This window comes from Podarcis tiliguerta (assembly GCF_965153285.1).
Source record: "Podarcis tiliguerta genome assembly, chromosome: 5".
Lineage (NCBI taxonomy): Eukaryota > Metazoa > Chordata > Lepidosauria > Squamata > Lacertidae > Podarcis > Podarcis tiliguerta.
The window spans coordinates 89,495,664-89,517,952 of record NC_139538.1 but is presented as its reverse complement, the minus strand read 5'-3'; the positions used below and the strand labels follow the sequence as shown (position 1 = coordinate 89,517,952).

Below are 22,289 nucleotides of genomic sequence, written 5' to 3'. Positions count from 1 at the left end.
TGAGTGTCTTATGTGCTTGCTTAGATAGAAAATGGGAGTAGTTCAAGGACCTGCATTTAGGAACAAGCTCTCGAAATTGGAACTTACAAACCTCAGTGGCCTTTAAGTTTGATTCTTCTCTTTTGGCGTTTTTATTACTTTCAGGAACTTCACTATCCTCTTCCAAAGAGGAGGTTACTGTTTTCTTCTCTGCTACCTTCCAAAAAGTAAAATAAAGAAGCGTAAGTGAACAAGAAGAGGAATACCCTAAATTCTGCACACTTATATATACAGTGGTACCCCGCAAGACGAATGCCTCGCAAGAGGGGAAACCCGCTAGACGAAAGGGTTTTCCGTTTTTCGATGCGCTTCGCAGGACGAATTTCCCTATGGGCTTGTTTCGCAAGACGAAAATGTCTTGCGAGTCTTGAGATTTTTTCCCGCTCCCCACCCCCTTTTTCTAAGCCGCTAAACCGCTAATAGCCTTTTAGCAGCTAATCCGCTAATCCCTTAAGCCTTTAATAGCCGCTAAACCGCTAATAGCGCTAATCCGCTATTAGGGTTGCTTCGCAAGACGAAAAAACCGCTAGACGAAGAGACTTGCGGAACGAATTAATTTCGTCTTGCGAGGCACCACTGTATTTCCCCATCTTAAAAATTAAGACTAAGATGGGGGTGGGGAGAGGCAATTTGCACTGGGTCTGCAGTGCATGGGGGATGGCCAGTCTTGCCAGACTCTAGGGTTGTGCGCTCATCTCACTCTATAGGCTGGGAGCCAGCGCTGTCCGCAGACACTTCCAGGTCACGTGGCCAGCGTGACAAGCTGCATCTGGCGAGCCAGAGCAGCACACGGAACGCCGTTTACCTTCCCGCTGGTAAGCGGTCCCTATTTATCTACTTGCACCCGGAGGTGCTTTCGAACTGCTAGGTTGGCAGGCGCTGGGACTGAACGACAGGAGCGCACCCCGCCACGGGGATTCGAACCGCCGACCTTTCGATCGGCAAGTCTTAGGCGCTGAGGCTTTAACCCACAGCGCCACCCGCGCTCTGCACTCTGCACATTACTGCTCCTCAAATTCTCAGGACAAAATGGCAAGTACCAAGGGCTTTGCTTTAGAAGGGCTGAATAGACCATCATCACCATCATCATCAGCTCCAAACAGCCCTCCTTCAGATGGAAGTTTTACCCTGGGCTTTGGAACCTGAAATTAATAATGGAAATAAATCAGTCTCTTATAAGTAAAATAAAACAAAATATTAAATTCCTTTACAGAACAGTAGAGGCAGATTTTTTTTTTTGTGGTTCTAGACTTTTTATACCTTTTCTCACAAAGAGTCACTTTCTGACCATATCCCCTTTAAACCACAGATAGGGAACATTTAGGGCCCAAGGGCCACTGTCCCTCCCAGACAGCTTTCTGGGGGCCACATTCCAGAGGTGGGCAGGGCCAGAGGCAAAAGAAGGCAAAGCAGCTGATGCGAGTCTTATCTCTGCACAGTAGAGGCTACATTCCTTTTTTTTTAAGAATATTTTTTTTATTAACCGACCAATCACATCAAATCAAACCAAATTACATAAATTCCAAATTACACAGCCGAATTTTAAATTTTTGTTGGGGTACCCATATTTCAAGTTCTGAAGGGATCCAATCAACTTCTTGCTTCTTACTGCTGTTTTAATGTCCACAAATCTAACCTTATGATGTTCACAGTACTATCCAGTCCTTTCTTATTATTTTTCCACATCTCTTGTTGTTATTTTCATATATTTTTCCTTTCTCGTTGTGACCTCTGATAGTCTCCGCAAGCTGGTTAGAAGAGTTTGTAATCCTGCATGCATATTATTTTTTTTATCCAGTAGCCATATCCAGACGTTTTCCATATAACATCACTTCCATACATCAAAACAGTCTTAGCATCATTAATCTTCACCAATCTGCCTCCTTTCTCAAAACCTCTGAGGAGATTCACTAGGAATGCAATCTGAAAACAAATCCGTTCTTCCTCCCGGCTATAAATCCTTTGGCAAGATGGCGACTCCGAATTAATTGCTGCGCCATTCACATAAGCTCTTATTGCTTCTTGGTCTCCATAAAGCATACTTTTGGTTAAAGTTTATCTCCACACAGACCTTAATCATCCTGCTTGGGTCAGTTCAATCGACGGTTCTAATGAGGAGGGGTTCTTGTAAATCACATAGAAGGAAAGTAAAAAAGTCCCCCCCCCATTCAGCCCCATTGTCAACATACCCCGCCTTTGGTGTATCTTCATCGTAAAATATTCCTGTTTCTCCAGCCCGTTGTCTTCTTTCGCAGAGGTCACTTAAATTAGCAGACTTCACTCCCCTTCTTCACTTGAAATATGTGCATTTGCTTCTTTTGTAATTAATTACTCCAAATTGCTGCAACTAGTGCAGAGACAGCGTCCAGGAGAGCCGAGGTCCACACGGGGGCATTCTGCCTAGGGCCCTCACCCCCTTCTTTCGAATTAGGGGGTGATTTATGGGCACAGCAGGCAAGGGCAGTGTTCCCCATTTCCTTGGGGCAACAAGGGAGGCTGCCTACTCCCATAACAGCCTCTTAATTACCCCGTGCGGGTCAGAGAGATGGTATTGTCAGCCATCTTCCAATGCGCCCCCTAGTGGCCCCCAGTAGAGGCTACATTCCAGCAATGCAAGAATCTCAAGTTTCTGTACTCTGCCCCTTCTCAACACACTCCTTTCCATTCCCCAACCAGGTAAGCAAGAGCCACTATCACTGCTCAGACACATAATCTAGACAGGCAAAAGCACAAGAAAGGAATGTAGCCCAGGAGGAATCTTAAAGTCCATTTAAACCAGCTTGGAGGCTCCCCACTACATGGGTGGAGGGCTTCTATGATGCAAGAGTCTTCCACAAAAAGACATTGAATTGACTTAAGATTTTAACTGCTGTTAATTTTTTTATTACATGCATACGTATGGCCACCTTGTTAAACTGCACGTAGTCAGCAGGGTTTGATCAACATCCTTTGTAAAGTTTTTCTGCTAGTGCTCCAACAGGAATTGTTCTTTTTGGTTTTAATTTTTTCAAACACGAGGACCCACTTTAAAGGTATTTTGGACTGACTGACTGACCTCTTTTTTGCTGCGAGCAAAAAGATCAACATCGGGATCATTGTCTTTCTGCAGCTTATGACTGAAGAGAAGTTCCTCATCCTGAAAGACGCCTGTGCTCTTGGAAGGGATACTGTTCTCGGAGGGCTGAAAAAGAAGCAAGGCTCAAGAGGCTTTGTGGACTCCTTCATAACTTGAGTTTATAACATCTGTCAACTTGTAAACTTATTTCTAAGTCCTAAAACAATTCAATTTTCCAGATACCTGTGTGAATGCACATGACACACTCGTGTACACAACCTCACCACCACCTAGCAGCAGAGGTCCCTTATCCACCCTTGCCTGCTCCCTGATTCATGATGTTACTTAAGTAGTACTGATTCAATTTTATGTGTCCTTAAGTAACTATGTTGCTGCTATGTGTTTACAGTGCAGACGTCTTTCTTCATAAGTAAAGGTAAAGGGACCCCTGACCATTAGGTCCAGTCGTGGCCGACTCTGGGGTTGCGGCGTTCATCTCGCTTTATTGGCTGAGGGAGCCAGCGTACAGCTTCCGGGTCATGTGGCCAGCATGACTAAGCCGCCTCTGGCAAACCAGAGCAGCGCACGGAAACGCCGTTTACCTTCCCGCCGGAGCAGTACCTACTTATCTACTTGCACTTTGACGTGCTTTCGAACTGCTAGGTTGGCAGGAGCAGGGACCGAGCAACGGGAGCTCACCCCGTCGTGGGGATTTGAACCGCTGACCTTCTGATCAGCAAGTCCTAGGCTCTGTGGTTTAACCCACGGCGGGAAGGTAAATGGTGTTTCCGTGCGCTGCTCTGGTTTGCCAGAAGCGGCTTAGTCATGCTGGCCACATGACCCGGAAGCTGTATGCCGGCTCCCTCGGCCAATAAAGCGAGATGAGCGCCGCAACGCCAGAGTCGGTCTCGACTGGACCTAATGGTCAGGGGTCCCTTTACCTTTTAAACGCTTCGCTGGGAACTTTCTCTTACCTGGCATCTTGGCTGTGAGCCCTAGAAGACGTGCTCCCTGACTTGTAGACATTTTCCCAATTGGCCTGGGAGGGTGAAGCCCTGACTGACTCCAGCTACAAAAGCTACTGAACAGACTCTTGGGTTGTAGTATTGTTTAGGGTGTTTTGGTGGTGTGTTTTTTTTATAAAAAAATTATATTAATTGTTGTATCTTTATTTTTAGGATGACTCCAGTATCACTCACCTTTTCAATTTCCCTCTGTGTCATTTTATCAGCATCCACAGCTTCATTTTTCTCCTCTTCATCAAATAAGCTGAATACACTTTTAATCCTTTTTTTAACATCTTTCTCCAAAAGGGGCTAAGAGTTATCAAACAAATGTAAGTTATCCACTGGATCTAGAGCAGATTGCGCTAAATGCTCAAGCTAGATTTAGAAGTAGTTGAATTGATTTTACACCCCCTTATCCAGTAATTGGGACAACAAATTAAACAAATTAAAAGGTTCCGTCTCTCATTTATTAATTTACTTTCTGTTTCTGTTTCCCCTACCACCATTCTGAAAATATGCTCAAGGTAGCAAGAAACTGGCTATTGAGTTGCACGCTTAAGGTGCAAGGTCACATCAGCCTGAAACACACAAATGATCATGGTTCCCAAACAAACCTCAAAACTCTCTGAACCTTCAAATACGTGCATTTTTGGCATTTCAAAGGCCAGTCTTCCTTCTCTCTCTCTCTTTCTCTCCGCCCCTCTGTCTCTCTTTCTGTGTACACATATAAATGTACACCTATATGTAGTTGCTGAAAGTCATCTGTATATTACTTAGCAATCTGTAGACACCTTTTTTTAAAAAAAGTATAGTGACCCCAACATCGGCTGCCTTCCTTGCCAAAAATGGCTACATGGATTGACAGCTGATTTCTATAACTGGAGGTCTTTGGATAAATTGTAACACAACAATAGCTACCACTTACTTTCATGACCGCTGTCTTTCATTACATATTAATTTTATAGGCAGTTTCATTTTGTCAATTGATATATCACTTTTGGACTATTTTCACTGCTTTGGCAGTTCCTGTGATCTTGTCCGTGGTTTCTCCCTATACAGCGCTGCAAAGGTTCAGCTTTTCCTCTGTTGCCTCACAGAGGGATTTAGTCTCTAACTATTACAACCTTCTCTTTCAGTCTCACCTCTAAGATTCTGTTTCCAAGATGCTTCACTTGTCTCATATTCACGCCATGTGAAAGATCTCTTTAAACTCCTGCATTGCTTTCTTGCCCACTCCCATATATAATGCAAATTATTTGTCCTGGTATTCAAAGCCTTCTCAGCCTTGACCCATTATACAGATATATCTCTGCCCATGACCTTTCCTTCTTCAACTTTGACATCCTCAGCTACCCAAAAGATACCGTTCTCCCTTAAACAAGACTGCCTATTCTACCTTACTACCCCTTATTCCTAAAACACCCCTCCCACAATGCCACCTCTCTCTTCTTTCAACTCTCCCCTCAAAGCTTAGTTTATGCTTGAAGACCTTGTTCTCTAAGACAACTAAGCCCAAGTTTATATTGCTACACTGGTTCCTACTTTTATCCCCAACATCTCTGCCTAACTACCCCCTGGCCTCTCCCTTCAAAAAAACTCAAGACAGTAACATCCTTGGGGCAAGAGCCTATCATGTTGCTTACGTTACTTTGTATACTGTCCAATGGTGCTAAATATATTAAGATAGCGTTATTAAAATAGTGATCTTCTGCTGGAAGAAAAGATTTTTGTACCAAAGGTTCCTTGGTTACTAATAACTACAGTGGTGCCCCGCAAGACGAATGCCTCGCAAGACGGAAAACCCGCTAGACGAAAGGGTTTTCCGTTTTGGAGGTGCTTCGCAAAACAAATTTCCTATGGGCTTGCTTCGCAAGACGAAAATGTCTTGCGAGTTCCTGCGGGGTTTTTTCCCTCCCCCCCCTTTTCCCAAGCCGCTAAGATGCTTATCAGCTGATCCACTAAGCCGCTTATCAGCTGATCCGCTAAGCCGCTTATCCGCTTATCAGCTGATCCGCTAAGCCTGCTAAACCGCTAATAGCGCTAATCCGCTAATGGGCTTGCTTCGCAAGATGAAAAAAACCGCAAGACGAAGAGACTCACGGAACGGTTTCTTTTCGTCTTGCGAGGCACCACTGTAATTTACTGATGTCTTTACTATTCATACTACTTCTCTGCCCTGTTCCCCAACAATACCATGCTTTAATATATTATTTTATTAGATTTTATTCTGATATTGTGTTTAATTTTTGAATGCTGCTTTGAGTCTATTTTAATACAGGACTTGTCCAATACAGCTAAAGCAGGAAGAGCTAATGTCTAGGTCACAGAAGAGGCTAAAAATGGCAGAATATGACTTATTTAGTGAAAATCAAACCAAGTTAACAGGGTCAAAGTTTCCTAAGACCAACTCTAACAATGTGCCCACTAGACTCCACTATCACTGAAGACATACTTGCCAAAGGAATGTTTTTCAGGGGTTTGTTCAACATAAATAGGTTTTCCTTACTTCATCCTTCCTCTGCTGCTCTCCTGCATCTCCTCCTCCAAGATCAGACCTGTGAAGTGTACCAGGTTCACCCAAAGGTCCTGGCTTCTCTTCTACTGGTTTCTTTTGACGTGTTCCCGGCAAATCCTCCTGCTGATCAATAAATGAAAGTTTAAAATCTGAAATGACTTAGAAGGTAAATGTATTTAAATAGACATATGGTACTTCTGAAAGGGGGGATTGTAAAAAAATAAATAAAAATCAGCTGTGTATGAATCGCTGTTTATGACTGATATATACTGTAAATAAAGAAAACCACAATTAAAAAGATCTAACAATGAAGGAGAAGGAACTCATCCCTTTCTCAATGGACTTGGAAAACTTGCCAGTTTCAACAATGCAAAATGGAGTGTTACAGAATCACGTTCAGTTGAGAATGGCTGACAAGTTTAAGATTTTTTTTACAGCAATTCATATGATGAGGTTGCTTCTGGTCCATAAATGCTTTTGCCATAATAAATTTGTCAGTATCTAATGTGCGACAAAATTTCATTTCATTGTTGCTGTTTATCTCAGATTTCTCTAAGGAGGGCACTATCTCCCACAAAGCAGCCTAAGGATAAGCTACAGACAGCAGCTGCCTGGCTTTCTCCCCAGAAGCCTCACTGGATGTGTGAAGTTGGGGAACCTGTAGTCAACCAGATGTTGCTGGAATTCAGTCTTCCAGCTGTTGGAATTCATTTCCATCAGTCCCAGCCGGATTGGTCAATGGTCAGGGATGATGGGAGTTGTAGTCCAAAAACATCTGGCAGGTTACAGGTTCCACATTTGTGGTGAAGAGACTAGGCAGAGGGAGTTAGAGCATGTCTCCATCCTTTGACTAGCAGAAATATGTGGGGATTAAAGCAGAGCTGTGAAGCATATGGGGAAAAAGTTGGGAGCAAAGTGTTGAGAAATTCCCACTTTAGAACGCTGCATTTGAGCTGTATATACCGTTACTTCTTGTACACCTGATGGGAGATGGGATGGTTGAATGCTGAAGAATGAGTCTCCATTTACAGCATCTTCTTGGAACAAGAGGGCAGCTTTGGGCGGTTTTCTTTGACTGCGACAAGAAAAAAAGAAGCACCATGAAAGCACACAAATCAGATTATCAAACGTTGCAGTTCTTGGTACAAGATCCAAGTCCTCTGACTGCCTGCTGATTACAACAGTAGTAGGATAAGTAACCACGACCCATCCCTGAAATTTAGGCCACTGGTTCCACACAGGGGGACAAACTTCTAGGTCATAAGTAGGGAACCTCTGGCCTGTGGTTTTATGCTTTCATATTGCTGTATATGTCTGTGATATATATTATGATACAGTGGGGTTGGGGGTGTAAGATAGATGATAGATAGATAGATAGATAGATAGATAGATAGACAGACAGACACGAAGGGTGACAAAACAAAGTATTGGGAAAAAATTAAAGTCTTATTTATTTATTTTTAAAAAGCCTAGTTCATAAAATCCCCCTCCACTCTTTTCCTTTTAAATGATGGGAAAGGATTAGGGGGGAAACAGAAGAGAATTCCTATACGTTGACCACAGCTAAAGTATTTGTTGCAAAAGAATGTGTAGAAAAATTGTGGCAGTGTGTTGAAATGAGTTAATTTGATTACTGCAACAAAAACAGAGGGATGATAGTTTTGCAACAAGGTGGAATAATTTTGTTAATTAAACAACGAAAGTTGTTACCAGGAATAATTGGTGTATAATGTTTTGAATATTAACATGATGCATAGAAATTAAGTACGTTTTGTGTTTCAATTCAACATATACTAGTGGTATTTATCACTTAATAATTAACTGTTCTTATGTGTTCCCTCAATCCAGAGCTAACCACAGGCTCAGGCAACGTATACAAACCAGGATTGTTGTGGGACCCCTATTGTGTATTGTGCACCAGCAACATAAAGTTATGTTACTAAAGCGGCTAAACAAAGTAGTACAGTAGTTATATAGAAAGCACTGTAGTGAAATAAGGCATACAAACCAACACAACAAACTAAAACTGCAAATGTACATTCAAATAGCAAGCAAAAAGGCCAAGATGCTTCAAGTTCAAAATTCTGCCTGCCTAGGAAGCAGACAGAGTTAATCCACTCTTGCCTGGCTTACTCCTGTGGGGAAAGTGTTCAAAAAAAGCACTATATCCATTGCCAACGGAAGAACTAGACACAGCTGCTGCAATAGAAGATACATTTCTAATGCCCACATTTTACCTGTCTTTAGTGATAACAAACAAATCTTCTTCGCCTTCTTCCTCAAAGAGGCCTGTCTTAACTGTGTGGCTGGCAGCAGAGGCAGATTTTGTAGGTTCCTTTTTCTGGCTGGATTCAGAGGCAGGTTTGACCTCTTGGCCAATATTCCAGTGGTCCTAAAAATACAGCAATTATTCATACCTTTGTTGTACCAGGGGTTGTCTTTTTAATCGCATTCCTCAAGTTCACTGGGTTAAGCATGTATGAAGTATTTCTGAACACAGTGATTAACCGAGAAGCTACCAGAACAGTGAAACACAATGATCAAGGAAGTTCAGCCAAGTCAACCCCCCAGAATACTTAGCATTTGCCTTTCTTAGGTGCATTAAATCAAAGCCAATTTAAGCTGTAGCATAGTTCTCGTACGGACATATGAAGCAGTCTTGCACCAAATCAAGTCACTGGTTCACCTAGCCTAGTTTAGTCTATTCAGACTAGTTGTTCTACAAGACCTAAGATATGGGTCTTTTCCTTTTTTATATAAATTTATTTATTTGGTTTTTCAAATTAAAAATTTACAATCACAAACATACAACATAAAGACAAGATTCCAAAGAATCTCCTGGACTTCCCTCCTCCCTTTGTGGGTCCTATTATTAATCATTTCCTCCTGCATCTTTTATAATAATCTTCATCTTTTACATCTCCATCATATCTAAAATTCACCATTAAACTTCAAGTGTTATAAGATATGGGTCTTTTCCAGCTCTGCTGTAAGATAGCCTTTCAGTAAGAGATGCCAGGGATTTAACTAGCGCCCTTTGACAATAATGGCATGTATTCTATCCATGAACTATAGACCCTTTCACGTCTCAAAGCTGATGGGTGGGTGAGCACGATTTGGGGGAAATGGCGTTGTGGACCAATACTGGCCCAGGGCCTGGAGGTTCTCCACCCGTTTTAACGAGACAACATGGACTGTGATGTCTTATACACAATTTCCAATGTTGTCAAGTTATTCTCTCACAAAACCCTTTGGTGTTTGTGCTGCACACTACTTCATAACGGTTCCCTAATTACTCAACAATGGAGCCTGGATCTGACACTTTTAGAAGTACAGAGGTTTTACTACCCAGTTATGTCAGATTCTCAACCTTTGAAAATTTGCAGGGCAACTTTTCTCTGTCAGACCTTTCCGACAGAACTTCTCTAGATCCCAAATGTTTCTTCTATGTGCCCAACTTCTCATCTTCTGAACAGAAGAACCAGTTTTCAGAAGATGCTGCCTGGAGTTTTTTTAAGAGATGTTGCCTTGAGTTTTGTAGAGGCTGTTAGTTTTGAATATACTTATTATAGAGGGTTTAGAGTACTATCTCAGATTTGACAACAACCTTTTTTTTTAAATAACTCAGGGAAAAGCCTTCCCATTACGGCTGCTTGTAAAAGCTTTGACTCTGAAGCAGTGCAGCTGAAATAAATATCTTGCACAAACAGCTCTGACACATAGCAGCGGAAAACTAAACCTGAGAGTGAAAGGTCTGTATTAAATAATATCACTTTCACTTAACTGAGAGCTATAAAACCAGCCACCCTTTAACAACCTCTGCACATGTTACCTCCTCATCACTGCTGAAGAGCAAACTGGTTGCTTTCTTTACTGGTGGTTTTGAAATTTGTGCCTTAGGCGCAGACCCAAAGAGTCCCTAGAAAATACAAAGGGAAGAGATGGTTACTTTCCCCAAAGATGCAATCACTGTGGCATTCAACGAAAAACTGTAGAGGTAGGTGGGAGCCATGCCCCTCTAGTGTGCATCAAGACAGTCAAGGGTGACCCCTTCCCAAATGTTTCATTGCCTAGTCCTAGGTCCCAAATGTTGCTTTGAGAAGGTTCGGAACCCTTATGTGAGACTGTTCCAGATTTCCATGAATGTGCTCTTTATTGCACAATGTGTTGGAGGCACATCACAATCTGTTTGTGTTCAATTTTTTTCATACAGACTGAGATAGATACTGGCTCAATAGTATTAGGAACCAGAGAAAACCAGGGAAGTTAATTTATTGGACTTGGAGCCAATGAAAGCTGGTGGGCACCTTCAAGAAAGTGTTTTTATCCTTTTATAGATAAAAATGTTACCCAACTCCTCTTTCATTTCCAAGCAACCATGAGGACTATAAACTTCAGAAAGGAAATTGGAATTCTCAGGATTTTGTACCTATGACTAAATTAAGTATGCCTTACATTCTGTGTTCCAAGATACCCTCTAGACGTGACTTCCCATCAATGTCAGGCTTGTGTAGTGGCCCTAATGTCAAATAACTTGTTTAAGCTCCTGAACAATCAAATTCTGAAAGAATGAAGCTGAGCACTCCGCTGCCCACCCCTCCCCCAGCTGAAAACCTATATGTCCAATGCTGTATTGGGGTTCCCCAAAACCTTTGTAGTTGCTCTCTGATTGAGATCCTGCAACTTCCATCTGTGTTAAACTCTATTTTGTTGTTTGCTTCATTTCTCAGTGACACCCGCTTTTCTTCCTTTAGGCTCCTTATTTGCTCTTACTGCCCTCTGTGCTCCCAGTTCTTATATCCACTCCTCCTTGTTGAAGTTTGTGGCACACAAGGCCCTTTCCCCCTCCCAGCAATTACCGTATTTTTGCTCTATAAGACTCACTTTTTCCCTCCTAAAAAGTCAGGGGAAATGTGTGTGCGTCTTATGGAGCGAATGCAGGCAGCGCAGCTATCCCAGAAGCCAGAACAGCAAGAGGGATCACTGCTTTCACTGCACAGTGATCCCTCTTGCTGTTCTGGCTTCTGATATTCAGAATATTTTTTTTCTTGTTTTCCCTCTCCAAAAACTAGGTGCGTCTTGTGGTCTGGTGCGTCTTATAGAGCGAAAAATACGGTAATTCGACCTAGACAGAATCTCAGCTGCAGGTACTTCATGACCGGCTGGCAGGCAAAGATGGCACCAATTCCACCAAATGCCAGCGAGTCCAGGAAAAGGAAGAGCAATATTTCCTCATGCTCACACTCCACGGTTGTTGGGCTCATGGGGCCAGGCAGTTAATTTCCCCACAAAGAGGTAAGAATGGGCTGCAAACAATTGATGTTTGGAAATCCCCAGTAGGGACACAAATGGGGGGGGAGAAGGGAGAACCACAATCAGCCCACAGGCATTGTGTCATACAGGCCTGCATCAGAAAGCATACTTTACTCTGAAGTAGAACCTAGTGCTTTCAGGCAACACCTACTTCTTCATCCTCATCCTCAAACAAAGATAGCGATGTCTTTGTTGTCACTTTGCTAGAAGATGAACTCTTTGATTTTGATGGATAAGAAAACAAATCCTGTTGGACAGAAAAGAAAGCTGGCATCAGGAATTTCCACCCCCAGAAGTACATTTACTCTTCTGGAATATTCAGCATCAATGGGCAGACATGAAGGGTAGCATTCTCTCATAGAATCATAGAGTTGGAAGAGACCACAAGGGCCATCGAGTCCAACCCCCTGCCAAGCAGGAAACCATCAGAGCACTCCTGACATATGGTTGTCAAGCCTCTGCTTAAAGACCTCCAAAGAAGGAGACTCCACCACACTCCTTGGCAGCAAATTCCACTGTCGAACAGCTCTTACTGTCAAGAAGTTCTTCCTAATGTTTAGGTGGAATCTTCTTTCTTGTAGTTTGGATCCATTGCTCCGTGTCCGCTTCTCTGGAGCAGCAGAAAACAACCTTTCTTCCTCCTCTATGTGACATCCTTTTATATATTTGAACATGGCTATCATATCACCCCTTAACCTCCTCTTCTCCAGGCTAAACATGCCCAGCTCCCTTAGCCGTTCCTCATAAGGCATCGTTTCCAGGCCTTTGACCATTTTGGTTGCCCTCCTCTGGACACGTTCCAGTTTGTCAGTGTCCTTCTTGAACTGTGGTGCCCAGAACTGGACACAGTACTCCAGGTGAGGTCTGACCAGAGCAGAATACAGTGGCACTATTACTTCCCTTGATCTAGATGCTATACTCCTATTGATGCAGCCCAGAATTGCATTGGCTTTTTTAGCTGCCGCGTCACACTGTTGGCTCATGTCAAGTTTGTGGACAACCAAGACTCCTAGATCCTTTTCACATGTACTGCTCTCAAGCCAGGTGTCACCCATCTTGTATTTGTGCCTCTCATTTTTTTTGCCCAAGTGCAATACATTACATTTCTCCCTGTTAAAATTCATCTTGTTTGTTTTGGCCCAGTTCTCTAATCTGTCAAGGTCGTTTTGAAGTGTGATCCTGTCTTTGTGGACTTCTGGGAACCTTACCTTTTCCTCCACTACTTGTAGTTTTACTCAGCTGATTAGACAACAAGGGAGGCAGAACTGCAGACAATCAACATAAAGGTGGACCAAACATCTTTTGTGGCACGCAGGCCAAATCCACTGACAAGTTTGTAGCTCGGTTGGGTTTGGTGCGAAAGTGAATGGTTAGATTAATAACTTACTTCAGAATCCTCCTCATCAGAAAACAGGCTTTTGTGGCCTTTGGAAAATGTCTGAGTTGAAGAACGGACGTTTTCAGCAGGCGGTTGACTCTTAAACAACAACAACAAAACACACACACACATTTATGTTGATTTGCAAAGGTTTTGCAAATAATCATGCTTTGGAATTGGTTCTCAACTAGTCGTTCACGAATGCCTTGCTACTCAAACATTTTGGCTCCTGAACGCCGCAAACCCAGAAGTGAGTGTTCTGGTTTGCGAACATTCTTTGGAACCCAAACGTCCGACATGGCTTCTGATTGGCTGCAGGAGCTTCCTGCAGCTAATCGGAAGCCGCACCTTGGTTTCCAAATGATTTGGAAGTTGAATGGACTTCTGGAACAGATTCTGTTTGACTTCCGAGGTACCACTGTAATTGCTTTTCCAATTTTGCGACTCAAAATGTGCCCTTTTTTGATGACAGTTTGTTAGCTTTATCTTTGTATTCTTTTTCATCTCTGCAAAATACTGCTGCTGCAAAAAAGCCAAGCCTAGAGAAACCCAATACCCGTGGTCCTGCTCATATAAAAGAAGACCATGCAGAATGTGAGAAGTAAAAAGGCCGTGTGGGTACTTTCTAAGGGAAATTGGAATCATTATTGGCAATTCACTGATCCTAGACCCCAAATTGTGTCTTCCAGGAATAAATGCTTAAAAATCTTTGGCAATTTTCCTTTCAGTTACACTCAAGACTGGCTGGGGAAGGGTAGATGATTCTGTTATTAATATAATTATTTTATGATGCACGTAAGCAAAGACCATAGAAAGCCACTTATCCTAGGGAAGTCATGACTATCTGGCATTACCTATAACATATAATTTTGCTTAACTGGTGCAAATCATGCCCCTTTCACCTGATGCCACTTGAACAAGACTATGTTCCTCCGTTTCATTTATTGCCTTATGCCTCACTCTCTGTTTTGTACTTACCTTGGTTTTCTATTAAGCCATTTCAATAACCTTTTTTGTTCTTCTTCCGTGCATCTTGTGTTATTGTACAGTAGTACCTCAGAAGTTGAACAGAATCCATTCTGAAAGTCCGTTCAACTTCCAAAACGTTTGGAAGCCACAGAAGCCATGTCGGACTTTCGGGTTCCAAAGAACGTTCTCAAACCAGAACACTCACTTCCGGGTTTGCGGTGTTCAGGAGAGAAAACGTTTGACTCGCAAGGCGTTCGGGATCCAAGGTACAACTGTATTAAGATTTACTTGTGCTGCTGTCTTTTTAAAGTCTTGATAGTAAAGTGTTGTTGTTTTTTAAGCACAGCTTTCTCCAGAGCAAGATCTCACAATCCTTTCAGAAAGAGTAGATTTGTCAGCAGCTATTGTTTTGAATTGCATGCCAGAAACGTCCAAGGAAGAAGCCAATGGTGAACTTAATGAGAGCCAAAAGTGGGTGAAATCACCCCTTTCTCTTCCTAGGCTGCTTGGGTAGTGAAAGATCAATGAACTGAGAATCTGTCATCATCATTATTATTTTTAAAAGTTTATTTATGTTGATTACCTTATCTCCTGCTGTAAAGTCTTTATTTTCTTTAGCTGCTTTGTTTGTAACAATGGTAATGTCAGGCTTTTCCTTGAACAGATCTTCGTCACCTTCAAAGAGATCAGCTGCAGGTTTGGCTGTTTAAAAACAAAATGTTTACTTCAGGGAAAAAGTTAACTCATTAAGAAAGAAGTCAACTATCAAAGACACTGTGTATATTTTATTGTACAGTGGTACCCCGCAAGACGAATGCCTCGCAAGACGGAAAACCCGCTAGACGAAAGGGTTTTCCGTTTTTCGATGCGCTTCGCAGGACGAATTTCCCTATGGGCTTGCTTCGCAAGACGAAAATGTCTTGTGAGTCTTGAGATTTTTTTTCGCTCCCCACCCCCTTTTTCTAAGCCGCTAAACCCCTAATAGCCTTTTAGCAGCTAATCCGCTAACCCCTTAAGCCTTTAATAGCCGCTAATAGCCGCTAATAGCCGTTAAACTGCTAATAGCGCTAATCCGCTAATAGGGTTGCTTCGCAAGACGAAAAAACCGCTAGACGAAGAGACTCACAGAACGAATTAATTTCGTCTTGCGAGGCACCACTGTATTTGCAATGGCTTATGGCTAAAGCACCATATCATATCATACTCATCAGAAAAACAGTGTATAGTCACAACCCCAGGTTTATTACTCAATACATGTCAAGGACCTTTCAACAGGAGCTTGTAATTCAAACATATTACAACTGAAGCTTTTCCCATCATTTTACTTTCACACCAACAAAAGCTTCACCTGCTAGATTTATGCATGCTAAGCCACTGTCAAAGACACAAGGCACTAAAATAAGTGGCAGTCTTAAATATAAAGAGACCTCCGGGTCTAGGGCAGTATCTAAATTCCACAAATAATCATAAAGGGTGGCTTTATGTTGCTTGGATTTGCGTGGCATTGCTTGGATGATTAAATAACCAGTTGCTGCCACCCTTCTCATTCCAAAGTTCTAACCAAAGACTTCTTCGGCACTTCTGTTCCAAGCAAGGCTTTGTGGGAAGAACAAGTTATCAGAATGCTTAAAAGAAGATTCCAAATGAACGAAATGCAGCAGCTTACCTGAAATGAAACTTTTCTTATTTGACTCAAGCTTGCCGCCATCATCATCATCATCATCAAAAAGCCCAACATCTTCATGCCTAGGTGCTTTATCTGTGACAGGTTCTGCCAGTTTCTTATCCTCTTTCCCCTTTAGAAACGAGGAGGGGCTAAACACGTCATTTCCACCTATAGAGGACATATATTGTCATCTCATGTTTAACTGAAGTTCCTATTATTGTTGAAACTAATTAACTGTTGTTCCGTTTATAAAAGTTCTCTCCAAATCTCTGATGCAAATATTGGACAAGCTAATGGTGACTTCTAGACCTTGCTTTTTATTTTATTTTTTCCAATGCTTTTTATTTTCACAAACATAAATAAAACTTACACTTTTACAATCAACATTTTGTGTTGTCTTATTTACCTTGCGCAATTTCGCGCCCCGACTTCCCTCCTTCCCTGCTCCGGTTTTCCTAATTTACATCTTCTCATGCAGATTCTTATTTACCCTCTATTCACATCACAGGATTTATATTAGCCCTGCTACAGTTTTTAAACTTCTGCAGTTAATTCGTATGTATGCAATAAATTTACTCCACTCTTCTTCAAACTTTGTCACTTTTTGGTCTCAAATTTTATAGGTCATTTTTGCTAATTCTGTATATTCAAAAAAAATTAGTCTAGACCTTGCTTTTTAAAATCATTAGGAACATTATCACTTGGTACTTAACACCAGCAGCGATTAACAAGTAAATTGGACAGGCAAATCATTACAATTGGATGGGTTTCCAGGAGAACTATATGAATATGCAAGCTTACTGATTCCCAACCCCACTCAGTCATGACTTAACATCACATATAAAACAGCTGGGAATCTCTAGCCTACAAGCCAAATGTGAACCTGTAGCCTCCCAATTTCAGCTCCACCCAGCTAGGCTTTCCTTAGGGGAGCAGATGAGATCAAATGACCCACAGGTGTCCCAGAACTTGCCCTGGAATCCTCTGTAATGCACAGGTGTTTGCAACAGACACATTGATGTGAAGGTAGAAAGTATAAAAAAACACTATTTTAAGTCAACTCTAGATTACTCATACCTGGAAAGAGAGATACGGCACCAGCAGGAACTTTCCTTGTAGGTTTTGATGATGGCTCTAAAAAGCATATAATGCGGTCAAATTGAAAATGCAAAACATTCACTTCACAGTTACTTCTGATCAATTATAAAACGGAACACGAGAAGGAGCATTTTTCTAGTAAGTTAACCAGTTTACAAGGAGTGGGGAAGTATAACTCGAACAAAATACAAGGGGAAATCTCACAGGTACAGTTTCTCCTATTTTTACTTTTCTAGCTGACATTAAAGTCCCTTAACCCTCCGCTCAGTAGCTGATTTGACCCATCATCAGATGCTACTTTCAAATTTAACAGGTTTTCTTCACCACCATAAGCACTTGGAAAGTTGCACATTAGAACTCAAGCCAAGGTTTTCTGGCTTCTAATGCATACATCATATAATCAGCACTATGCTCAAGTCCAGCACTCCCAATTAATATATCTCCATTACATTTAGGAAATCTCCGTAGTTCAGTCTGTTCCACATTTCAGAAATCCTCACCATCATTTATTGGGACCCGCGATTCTTTTTCCGTCACATCTTCCCCTTTTGGCAATTCAGAGAAAAGGTCACTCTGGATGAAAAAAAGAGACCAACAGTAAATAGTTTCTGCATAAGATAAATGGTAAATAGGGTAGCTGCATAAATGATGGGGACCAAATATTATAGAATAAAACAATGCTAGACTCAAAAAAGGTGACATTTTGGAAATATACTTCACAAGGACATGTAGCAAACCATCATTTTGCTTCCTGGCTATTAATGAGACTACCGGGGTAAACAGCATTAGAGAAGGAACCATTTTAATTTAGTTTTCCTTACTGGCTGCAAATTGCAACATGAAAAGTTTAGATTCATTGGGTGCAGAAATCAGCCAGTGTGAGATAATAGGACATCCACAACTTCAGGATTAGGTTATCAAACTATGGGATAATATTAATAATAATTTTTATTTATACCCCGCCCTCCCCAGCCAAGGCCGGGCTCAGGGCGGCTAACAAGCAATAATAAAAACAAGTTGAATGAATACAACTTAAAAACAAGATTAAAATACAACATTAAAATATTGAAACATTAAAATATTGAAATGCAGCCTCATCACAGGAGAAAGGAAAAAGAAAAAAGAAAGAGAGGGAGGGAGGGAATCGAACTGGCTCCAAGCCAAAGGCCAGGCAGAACAACTCTTTCTTACAGGCCCTGCGGAAAGAAATCAGATCCCTCAGGGCCCTGGTCTCATGAGGCAGAGCGTTCCACCAGGCAGGAGCCAGTGTTGAAAAGGCCCTGGCTCTGGTTGAAGCTAATCTAACTTCCTTAGGGCCCGGGACCACCAGGGTGTTGCTATTTATGGACCTTGAGGTCCTCCGTGGGGCATACCGGGAGAGGTGGTCCCGTAGGTACGAGGGTCCTATGAGATATCCGGGAATGATACTTTGTTGCCCATTTCAACATACTTTATTTATTTATTTATTTATTTATTTATTTATTTATTTTAATCTCATAACATTTATATACTACTTGATTGTAAAAAAACACACCCTCAAAGTGGTTTAAGATCCCTTATCTTCAACCCAAGCAGGAATTCTGCAAGCCGCATCTAAAAGGTGCCACTCAATTCCTAATTTTGGAGGGCTGCCCTGGTACCACAGTTTCATCTGCTCTTCTTCCTTTCAGCGCTGCAAAAAAATACCTGCCTGTGTGGGCTGAACTTTATTCGCCAGATGCTCAAACAGCATGCAACAGCCACTCAACGCTTTACAAAGACTTTCAAAGATATGAAACAGTAGCAGCAGAATTATATACTTGTGGTCACCTAACTGTGTTTGAAGAAAGCAAAAGGACAGGGTTAGATCCACTGCCTTTAAACTGGATCGCCTTCAACAACCATCTGGATCTCCTGAAGCCTTAAGTGGTTTCCTGCCATTTACAATGATATTGAAAGTGGCTATACCATGAAACGACGATGGAGAATGCTACTAGCTCAGAGATGGAAGGAAGGAGAAGTACCAACGAAAGAAAAATGGCAGATGAAACTGATGGAATATGTGGAGATGGCGAACTGATGGGGAAGATCTGACACCAGGAAGATCAAGTATTTACTAAAGACTGGAGTAAATTTGTAATTTACTTAAAAGACCATTGTAAACTGTTAAAATCTTTGGTACGGATGTGATGACACTTGTAATGTGGAATTATTTATGATAACTATGGCTAATTAATAGATAGATAATGGTAAAAGATGTGGAAAACTTAAATTTAAATATGGAATCCGTGGAGGGAGGGAAGGAGGTCCGAAGGTTCAAAAGAACCTTGTATTTGAATGTTTGAAAAGATTATGTTTTTTATGTATAAAATGATCAAAAGCCTAATAATTTTTTATATATAAAAAAGAAGAAGAAAAGAAAGTGGCTATACCATGAGGATGCCTCAACTGAAGCCAATGGTGCAGCATAATATTTGGGGAATTGTAAATGGGCTCAGTATGTCTAAGAATGCTGAATATGAGAGATATAAGTGACTTCCAAAAAATGTTCAGCTGATGATGGTAATTGAGACGCTGTGTTAGGTATAACCATCTAGAGCAGGAGGGTATTATCTCTGAGCTCTTTGTTTGATTCTGTACATGGATTACTACTACTACTACTACTAATTTATTATTTATACCCCGCCCACCTGGCTGGGCTTCCCCAGCCACTCTGGGCGGCTTCCAAAAAAATATTAAAATACTGTAATACATCAAACATTAAAAGCTTCCCTAAACAGGGCTGCTTTCAGATGTCTTCTAAAAATCTGGTAGTTGTTGTTCTCTTTGACATCTGGTGGGAGGGCGTTCCACAGGGAGGGCGCCACCACCGAGAAGGCCCTCTGCCTGGTTCCCTGTAACTTAGCTTCTCACAGTGAGAGAACCGCCAGAAGGCCCTCGGTGCTGGACCTCAGTGTCCGGGTAGAACGATGGGGGTGGAGACGCTCCTTCAGATATACTGAACCGAGGCCGTTTAGGGCTTTAAAGGTCAGCACCAACACTTTGAATTGCGCTCGGAAACGTCCTGGGAGCCAATGTAGGTCTTTCAAGACCAGTGTTATATGGTCTCGGCGGCCGCTCCCAGTCACCAGTCTAGCTGCCGATTTGAATCATACCAACCTCTTCATCATCAAAGAGTCCTGTCCCACCACTGAAGAGGCCATCTTTAGAGCAAAATGGTGAGAAGTCTTCATCCGTCAACTTGGGGGGCTTAAAAATATCCCCATCATCTAGGAAGAGGGAATACGTGTATCAATGTATTTTACAGTTGCTGGAAAGAAGTTCATTATGTGTCACAGAGCGAGCCAGTTAGTAAATTACAGTTCCAAATTGGAGTTAACTCTTTATTAGCAAAAGCATTAAGAAATTTAGAATAGGAATGACTAGGTGATGCCCCCATCAATTCCACCTCCATACGTCCAAAGAAAACTTAACACATAGGAAAAAAACAACACTTACCATCTGATGAGACACTTTCTTCCTTATTTGTCACTGTGGTTTTATTTTTTGTATCTACCAATGGTTGAAGTAGAAGAAAGTTAATTGATTATTAATTGTTCTTTGCTAATGCATCATTTATAGAAACATTTGACAAGCAATAAATAGAAAGCCAGGAAAAAATGAAATATTTATAAATGACTTTTTATCACAGTTCCCCTCAAAGGGCCTTCCATAACATACCATCTATCTATCTATCTATCTATCTATCTATCTATCAAATACCATCTATCTATCTATCTATCTATCTATCTATCTATCTCACAAAGCCAACATAAGAATCAATCAGCATCATATCACTGAAAACCAGAAAGAAACCATAATGTTGCGCTCTTATGCTTGGGTCTGTTAGGGTATACCGACTTTTAAGAAAAATAATCTAAACAAGTGCTATAAAATTTCGTTTCTACCTCTCTTGGGGGGTGGAGGGAAAGGGGAAAGCTATTTTCATAACAGAAAGACTTTACCCAAATGGAATATTTTTCAATCTTCTTTCTAGTCCCTGATCTCTCTTTGATAGCAGCTACTGATGGTTTTTGAACATTAGTAAAAATATGTAAAATGTCAGGCTTATGTGGTCCAAACAGCAGCAGGTACATACAAGAGGGAAGTGTCAAGAGGTTCAGGTTAACCTCAGGGTTTGCAGAAGAATGAAGTACTGTATTTTTCACTCTATAAGATGCACGTTTCCCCTCCTAAAAAGTAAGGAAGTGTGTGCGTCTTATGGGCGAATGCAGGTCCATGGCTTCAGTGAAAGCAACGCGAAGCCTCCGGAGTGCAGCGGGAGCGCTCCCTCTTGCTCTCCTGGCTTCGCTTCGCTGGAGAGCCACTGCGCAGCGCCCCTTCTGTGAAGCAGGAGGAGAAATGGAAGGGGCTCCACTTCTCCTGCCACTTCGCTGAAGGGGCGCTGTGCAGAAAGGGAGAGCTGCGTAGCACCTCTTCAGTGCTGAAGAGGCGAAGCACAGAGAGGGAAAGCTGCGCAGCGCCCCTTCAGCAAAGCGGGAGGAGAAACGGAGCCCCTTCCATTTCTCCTCCCACTTTGCTGGAGAGGCGCTGAGCAGAGAGGGAGAGAACATTTTTTCCCTTGTTCTCCTCTAAAACTAGGTGCGTCTTATGGTCTGGTGTGTCTTATAGAGCGAAAAATACGGTATCTTCAGAAAAAGGAGGGACCTGAAAGACTGAGCATGTGTTGAGTAATCATGGTGGGCTGACTTGTTGAGAGGAAAAACACTGAAAATCGGGTGGAAATTGAACATTGGAAAAGGACAAAGAAGCACACCAATATGAATGATACTTGTCCATTCTCTAGTTCTGTCAACAACTTGCTCTGCACAGTCTCCTGCCTGAGAAGAGAGAGATCTGAATGCTCACATTTGTTCTCTTTATTTCCAGAGTTCAGGCTGAAAGTGAACATCACCCCTATACAAGAGGGAGGGGACAGGAGACTTGGGAGAGAAATACCAAAAATTCCTTAGGAAAAACCCCACGGGTTGAACCCCAAAACTGCCCAGTGAAGGTGAAGGATGTTCAGTGGTCGTGGAATACTGACTGACTAGTTTGGGAAGGAATGAATGAGAATGAAATGGGAGTAGCTGAAATCCCCAGCAACAGAATGCCACATTGCAACATTTTGCTGCACGTCACACTTGTCCTGTACGTTTCCAAATGCCAACAGAAAATGTTTTTCACACCGCACACATGCACAAAATTCAACTTTATCAAAGAAAAAAGAT

General features: G+C 41.9%; 1 protein-coding gene across 5 annotated transcripts in view; it reads right to left on the bottom strand.

The window, feature by feature from the left end:
- Nucleotides 1-22,289, bottom strand: part of LOC310677637 (WASH complex subunit 2C-like) — a 43,214-nt gene that overhangs the window by 7,373 nt on the left and 13,552 nt on the right. For 3 of the 5 annotated variants that reach the window (XM_083440711.1, XM_083440713.1, XM_083440715.1), the window contains 16 exons: nt 20,518-20,571; nt 20,179-20,288; nt 17,541-17,613; nt 17,020-17,076; nt 15,943-16,110; nt 14,860-14,978; nt 13,317-13,406; nt 12,081-12,176; nt 10,449-10,535; nt 8,854-9,008; nt 7,580-7,691; nt 6,608-6,739; nt 4,294-4,410; nt 3,095-3,220; nt 1,080-1,181; nt 92-196 (listed from right to left, as the gene is read on the bottom strand). In XM_083440711.1, coding sequence (XP_083296837.1) covers nt 92-196; nt 1,080-1,181; nt 3,095-3,220; nt 4,294-4,410; nt 6,608-6,739; nt 7,580-7,691; nt 8,854-9,008; nt 10,449-10,535; nt 12,081-12,176; nt 13,317-13,406; nt 14,860-14,978; nt 15,943-16,110; nt 17,020-17,076; nt 17,541-17,613; nt 20,179-20,288; nt 20,518-20,571 — 1,703 coding nt within the window. The remainder of the gene's footprint in view (nt 1-91; nt 197-1,079; nt 1,182-3,094; nt 3,221-4,293; nt 4,411-6,607; nt 6,740-7,579; nt 7,692-8,853; nt 9,009-10,448; nt 10,536-12,080; nt 12,177-13,316; nt 13,407-14,859; nt 14,979-15,942; nt 16,111-17,019; nt 17,077-17,540; nt 17,614-20,178; nt 20,289-20,517; nt 20,572-22,289) is intronic. The other 2 variants (XM_083440712.1, XM_083440714.1) reach the window with 1 other exon arrangement.